This window comes from Lissotriton helveticus, chromosome 5_1 (assembly GCF_964261635.1).
Source record: "Lissotriton helveticus chromosome 5_1, aLisHel1.1, whole genome shotgun sequence".
In the NCBI taxonomy this organism is placed as follows: Eukaryota; Metazoa; Chordata; class Amphibia; order Caudata; family Salamandridae; genus Lissotriton; species Lissotriton helveticus.
Window position 1 is genome coordinate 554,389,371 of NC_136065.1, and position 7,519 is coordinate 554,396,889.

Sequence of the window (7,519 nt, forward strand, 5' to 3'; positions counted from 1 at the left end):
CCGGAGGAAAAAAAGGATGAACAGGCAAACCCTTGCCACTAAACCAACACAATCTTCTCGAACACCAAGTGCCTGATACTACAAGACATTAAAGCACATTTGGCAATAATGGACTACCATCTACACAGTGCTCTACATAATAGAGGGAGAGCACTAGTTGTAAAAGCTTCTTGAAAGCACAATGCAAATGGTCAATGTAACTAAACGTAGGTAAAGTTATCCCAAATCATATCTAGCCCCAGTATCCCCTGTTTCCCTGTCTGGTCACATACCTCACCCTACTCACACATATAAAACTCTTCTGTACCAGAATTTTCCTACTACCCACGCCCCAATCTGTAGGCTACTGCACATGTACAGGGGCAGCCAAACAAAAATGTAAACTAGGGTTGGGCGTAGTGTGTGTAGTGGGGCTACGCGAAGCACCGCGAAGTGGTGGTGAATCTACGCCCAGCCACACAATTCGCGTAGCCCCACTACGTGCCGCCCACCTCCTTCCCGCCCTATTCTAAATGCCCAAATATAATGTTAAACATTGTAAAAGTAAATAAAAATGACTTACCTGAGATGCGGCGTCCCGGGGCTCACTGTTCCTTGTGTCGCGCCGACTTCATCCAGACAAATGCGCATGTGCGGGCGCCCGTGCATGCGCATTTCTCGCAAAAAATGCGCATGCATGGTGCCCACACATGCGCATTTGTCTGGAAGAAGTCGGCGCAACACCAGGAAGTGGGAGCCCCGGGTCGCCACATCTCAGGTAAGTCCTTTTTAATTACTTTTACAATGTTTAACATTATATTTGGGCATTTAGAAGAGGGCGGGAGGGAGGCGGGTGGCAGGCAACTTCGCTCCGCCATGGCGTGTGCTTAGTGTTGCCTACTACGCCTACTTTGCGAATCGCGAAGAAGGCAACACTACGCACACTCCGTGGACGGAGCGGAGCACTGCGCCCACCCTTAATGTAAACTCATTGTAACTAACTTTTTTATATCGTATGCAAAATATATGTATTATTTTAATGGCTCTAAACATGAATGGTTGGTTGGCCAAACACACTTAACATGAGGCTCCCATACATCCCAGTCTAGGAACTTAACTCACACTACTCAATCATAGTAAACAAACATGTAACTACATTACCACAAACTGCAATGTTCCAGGTATCCGGTGTATGATATGCAGTCTATGTGACCCCAACACCTGAAACCCTCCCCCCAAGTTGGGACCCCGGTAACATGGTTACATAAAATAGATACCCCCATTCGGCATGGTGCCTATACTATTCCCTAACACCATCACTCCCAGTACCACTTCCAGAGATAGATAGATAGATAGATAGATAGATAGATAGATAGATAGATAGATAGATAGATAGATAGATAGATAGATAGATAGATAGATAGATAGATAGATAGATAGATAGATAGATAGATAGATAGATAGATAGATAGATAGATAGATAGATAGATGGATGCATGGATGGGTGGATGTATCCTTCCTTGTGTTTCTCTTTCACTCACTTTGTCGGTCTCTCAATATGTCTCTGCTTTACTCTCTTCCTGTCTCTTAATAACTCTGTCTCTTGCTTTTCTGTCTGTTTTTCTCCCTCTCTTCCTCTCCTGCGCTGCCCCTACCTGCCCCTCTCTCTCTCCAAAACTCCCTATCTTTCTCTGTCTCTATCTGCATGGCTCTTCCAGGCTTTCTCGGTCTTTATTCTAGATCTAGGTCTACCCCTCTCTTTCGCTATCCACAGCTGCTTTGCCTGTCTCTCCTAACTTTGTCTTTCCCTCTTTTTCTTTCTTTTGCTTTTTTTTCTCGCTCCCTCCAGCTCTCTCTCCACCTTTCACTGTCTCTCTGCCCCATATCATTCTTAACGTCGATGACGAGCTACACGTGTTGAGCTGATCCGTTATGCAAACTGGAAATATTCAACTGTTAAATGAGCTAGACCTGCAAAGATTTAAATGTGCCGTGCTTTATTTTCGTGTAAATTGGAAACTGAAACGTCGGCTGTGAAATGCTGTGAAGAACCTGGACGTGTATAATATTTGGCAGGACGGTGTCACATATAATAAGCAAGCACACAATATGGGTCAATGCAAGCAGCGCGCTGCGAGTCGTGGCTTCAGCAATCCAGAGGAGGAGGGAGCGGCAGGCAGTGCGGGGAATTTCCCGTCTGTGACTCCCACCGCTGCCTGCCGAGGAGGAAGTGAAAATGAAGTTATTTCCGAAAGTGAATCGTCTCCCTCTGGCTTGTTTTGCTTCCATTACATCACCGGACTTGGGAGGTATGTATGTGGGAGGGAGATATGAATATAAGAGAGCCGCAGCGGCGCTCTTCATTCATTCCAAGATGAACTGCAGCTGGCAGCAGGCGCTCGGCGGCTCTCACCTGCGCCTCGAGCACCACGAGGAGGTCCGGCCCAGCCTGCTGCTCCAGCCGCTCTGGGACCTGGTGCGGGGCGAGGAGGCCTGGCTCCGGTCCCCCTTCTTCCCGGTGCTCTTCTCCTTCCTGGTCTACATTGGGTTCTGTGTCCCTTTCCTAGCGCTGGATCTGCTCTCCAGCAAAGTGCCGGCCTTGAGGCGCTACAAGATGCAGCCGCAGAGGAGCCCCACCGCGGGCGTGCTGCTGGCGTGCGTGCTGCACACGGTCTACAACCACGTGGTCTTCATCTTCCCGGTGACGGTGGCCCACTGGTACTGGAGGCCGGCGAGCCTGCCCTCTGAGGCCCCGGGCCTGCTGAGGCTGCTGCTGGACCTCGCGGCCTGCCTGCTGCTCTTCGACTTCCAGTACTTTCTGTGGCACGTGCTGCACCACCGAGTGCCCTGGCTCTACAAGACCTTCCACAAGCTGCACCACACGCACACCGCCACCTTCGCCCTCAGCACGCACTACTCCAGCGCCTGGGAGACGCTGTCACTGGGCCTGTTCGCAGGGGCCTGCCCGATGCTGCTGAAATGCCACCCTCTGACGGAAATGGCCTTCTTTGTGCTCAACATCTGGCTGTCAGTGGAGGATCACTCGGGCTATGACCTTCCGTGGTCCACTCACAGACTTGTGCCCTTCGGGCTGTGCGGGGGGCCGCCACACCATGACCTCCACCACATGAAGTTCAAGTCCAACTACGCTCCTTATTTCACCCACTGGGACAAGCTCCTGGGGACATACGTCGATTTAGACTCAAAGGAGTGACATCTGGCCTCAGTGAATGGGCACCTGTGACTGACAATGAGGAGCCCCTTGGCAGGGAATGAGTAACCTGTACCAGACAGTGAACTGACATCCCGTGCCAGGCAATGTACGACCCGTACCAGACAGTGACAGCCATGCCGGGCAAAGGGAAGCCCGTGCCAGGCGGTGGACATGCTGGGCCAGGCAAGGAGCAGACAATGATGGACAGTGAACTATAAACTGAATCTGAGTTGCGAAAAAAAACACACGTATGTCTCAGATGCCACAAGAGCCTCCGCTTTAAGAAATGAAGGTGATATTTATAACAATGTATGTAAATTATATTTAAAGTCGCCAATCTATTTGAACTTCAACTTCATTTGCTAACAAAAAGCGTGAAACGGACACACACCAGGGGTTTTTATTTATTGTGTGCACCTGTTTATTTAATCAGGGTGCTTGAAAAAACAACAGCAAGGTTGCGAAGTTCATCTATCGGACATATTAGCTTTTGTGAAGCTGAATTTATTTATTGCTGTATTTCACACACTGAGTTTGTGGAAAAAGGCCCTATTGTATTTATTCTATCGTGGAATAATTATGTAAAAACTAATTGATTGCCGCCAATTATCAACTGGCTTTGACTGCTGAAATCATTTTTTAACATATTTATGATCATAAAATTATATAATTTAACTTACACTTTTTGTTGTGGTATTTTTTGTATTTTGCGTTTCTCCATGTTCCTCTACAACCACAAGTTTTCTGGTAATAACAATGTAGCTGTGGAGGTTTTCAGAAGACCGTAGCTGCTTGAGGCACCCATTTCATACGTGGCACTATATGAAAAGCTCAATTTGCTGCAACCACAGCTGCAGTACCTGAACATATTGGAATTACAATAACTGGTTATTGAGTCACCTGAGATCATCTATGAGGGTGTAAGTGTTGTTGCTAGTGTCTCAGTCGAACAGCGGATTATAATACTGACACGGGGTACTACAGGGGTGCAACCCAGGCCCCTGCAGTGCGGGGGTGTGGGGGAACCTCCAAGGGGCCTCAATCATTCAAAAGGTGGTCCTATTCAGCTTAAGGAATAACTGTGAGATATGAGAGACTTTGGGTCCCTCGACACATTTAGCTAAGGGCGGGGCAGGGTTTAGGGGTATTGTCCTTTTTGCGTTTCGTTACTTGGTACTAAAGTACTAACGTGTGTGGCCGCAGGATTCCAAGATGGATGAAAGTTTGCATCCCGTTGCATCACCGTTTGAGTGTGTGATATAACCGGCAGACCACATGCATGTTTCTGGTCGTAAAGTGTATAGTACCGAAAAACAAACACCTGTTTTCGTTTTAAGGTACAAAATAGTAAATGCCGACTGAGGACCCCTTCACACAGTAAAATATTTAATCACAGATACGATGCATGATTTAAAGGAGTAAACGTAGGACACACAGCCGTTCCAAAACATGAAATGAACAAAAAAGAAAACTGACGGAGCATCAGTCGAAAATGAGTTAATAGGAAACAAAACCGATGGAAGTTCAAAACATCAGAAAGAAGTTGTAAAGCAAATAGGTCGGTCAAGTTTAGACATGTGTTTTGTGTGATGTTTTTATGCTGTTGTGTAGTTAAATAAATATAAACCTGTGTTCAATGTGCAGATGAACCATACCCAGAGGCGCATATATATATATATATATATATATATATATATATATATATATATATATATATATATATATATCAGTGCTTAATTTGTAAAAAATTAAGTGCCGGGGCTATAAATTTGCTCTGAAACTTCTGTCGCCAACGCTGCAGAAAGTCGTGGTGCCGAGTACCAGGGCAGGGTAGGTTCGAGCACCCTTCATGCATCTTTAACACACCACCAGACACTCCCTGCCTCTCTATTTCACTCCTGTATGTTCTTTGTCATCTTTGCTTCTAATAGCAGCACACCAGGAGTTACCTACCGTTTTCCTAACTCAAAACAACAACACCGGAGTATTGATTTTTTAAAGAGCTTTGGCAGAGAACAAGAAGCACAACAAGGACAAATTTGTCACCAGGCAGGCTGTGCAAAAAAACACATAAAAGAATTGCATTTCAACTTCCATTAAACTCAAGCAAGATAGAATAGGTAACGCAACGTCATTTTTGGGAAATAGATCATTCATATCCGGTAATCAGTCAGTGATGCATAGTTATCAGTTTCTACAAATGCACAAATGTTTGCAGTTGCTAAAATATTACAACATGTTTTAATATTGTTGTTTTGTCAGTTTACACCTTCACTTACTCTTTTAGGATTTTAGCGTTAAGCCTTATTATAAAAATCTCTGTGATTTCTCCCATTCCGTAATCTTAATATTTTAAATTGTTTCTTTCCCATGGGTCTGACGTGGACAAAGTAGTTGTGAAGCACTGCAAAGACGTTCTCTCAAAATAACAGCGAATTATAGATTAATAACTGTGAATAGCTGGGATGTTTTTTCAGAAGGGGCTCTGAATGACATGCTGGAGTTGTCACGATGCTATGATGTAATTCAGAACCCAAAGGCTAACAACATCTCCTTCATTCACAGTTATCCATCTCCATTTCATCTCTCACTGTTCTCATCTGCTGTTCAGGAGCATAGGAGACATAGGAAGGCTTATACACAACATGGCCACACGTGTGCCATCTCCTGCACAATAGTAAACGTGGTGTCTGTCACTCATCACTCTCTGACGATCTCACCCCTACACCCCCCACATTTTAAAAACAGTATTTCTCTTCCTGCCACCCTCACACACAACCTTCGATATTACTCACCTCTGTTCAGTTCCTCTCCACCGAAATGTTAAAATAAAATTATTCCTGGTTTTCTGCCACGCCCCCAATCATCCTCCCCTGTTATCTTACCTCCTCTCCTAAATTGGAAATAAACCCTAGTGTCCTCGACCTGCCCATACTACATCTCTTCAATCCACTCCTTCCACTGCTCAAACATGTAAAAATAAACCCAGCACACACCCTCTTTGAATCCCTCTCCCGCGCCCAGCAAAAAGATGTGTTCTCTACTATCAATGGAGCAGAGCCAGCCCAACACCGAAAGGCTGTCTCAGAGCCCAGTCAGTGCAGCCTGGAATTCGTTTACAACATCACAGTGTGTGTGAGTCTTAACCCCGGCAGACACACAGTAGTCAGGACTAGGAAGGCATGGCGAGAGAGAGAATAGATGGAAGGGTGAAAGAATGAATGCAAGAGTGAAAGAATCAGTGGGAGGAAGGTTTAATAAATTGGAGGGTGGAAGAATGGGCAGATGGGAGAAAGGATGGAGGAAGGGAGTGTGAAAGGATGATTAGGTGAAAGAATAGGTGGATGATGGGAAGGTGAAGGCATGGACAGATGGGTGTAGGAATAGATGGATGTATGACTAGATAAAGGCTGAGACAATGGAAGTATGGATTGATGGAAGGAGTGCTTCTAATGAAGGTTGGGGTTGCTCTCTTCCTGTGCTCGTGTGATTAAGGTGTGCTTCATTTGGGGGATATTTTAATTTGATGGCTACTCCCTTACCTGTCAGTTTAAATCCCTGTCAATACTTCATGAGTAAGCCCAGGACATATCTGCAGCGAGGTGCCTCGGCTGAGCCCCCTGTCAGCCGCCATGAATCCAGTAGTGCCCGCACAATAAACCTCCACCGAGGTACCTCAGCCGTGCCCTCTGTCAGCCCTCATTAATCCAGAAGTGAAAGCAGAATCAACCTCCGCCAGGGACAGGTACCTCCGCCGTGCCCTGTAGGAGCCCTCATTAATTCAGAAGTGAGCCGAGCATATACCTCCACCGAGGTACCTCAGCCGTGCCCCGCAGCATCCCTTGATATGCCAGCAGGTAAGCTATGCTGTCTAATTCCCCTCTCCCACCAGAGCGCCCCCAACCCAACCCTGTCATGCCACACTCTCTACTCTTACTGCAATGAATCCAGAGGCAGCACTTCCAATCCACAGCAATCCGCCTTTCCAGCATCCCAAATAAGAAAGCCCTGCATTTAGTTCTGCCAATGCGCCTCCGTCTGCATTCCAAAGCGCCTCGATGATGTCTTGTATCCATTACAGTGCCAAGCGTTTTCAAGGCACACAGCTCTCCAAATGCAGCTCCAGCCTGTGGCACCCCCATGAACTTAGAGAAGCCCAGCATACAGCTCTACCGATGTACCTCACCCACATCCTAGAAGTGACGGGTTTTTCTTTTTTGCACTTTTTATACGGCTCGAATTAGAACCAAAGGTATTGGAGCGCTATGATGCATGCATGGGAGGGACACACACAGTAGTGTGAGTTAAATTGAAAAATTTGACATG

At 46.3% G+C, this 7,519-nt stretch overlaps 1 protein-coding gene across 1 annotated transcript; it reads left to right on the plus strand.

The window, feature by feature from the left end:
- The first annotated feature begins 2,347 nt into the window (after positions 1 to 2,347).
- CH25H (cholesterol 25-hydroxylase) lies at positions 2,348 to 3,872 on the plus strand. The gene has a single exon (XM_078641010.1). It carries the CDS (start codon positions 2,354 to 2,356, stop codon positions 3,191 to 3,193), a length of 840 nt encoding a protein of 279 aa, XP_078497136.1. The 5' UTR covers positions 2,348 to 2,353; the 3' UTR covers positions 3,194 to 3,872.
- The last annotated feature ends 3,647 nt before the right edge of the window (positions 3,873 to 7,519 follow it).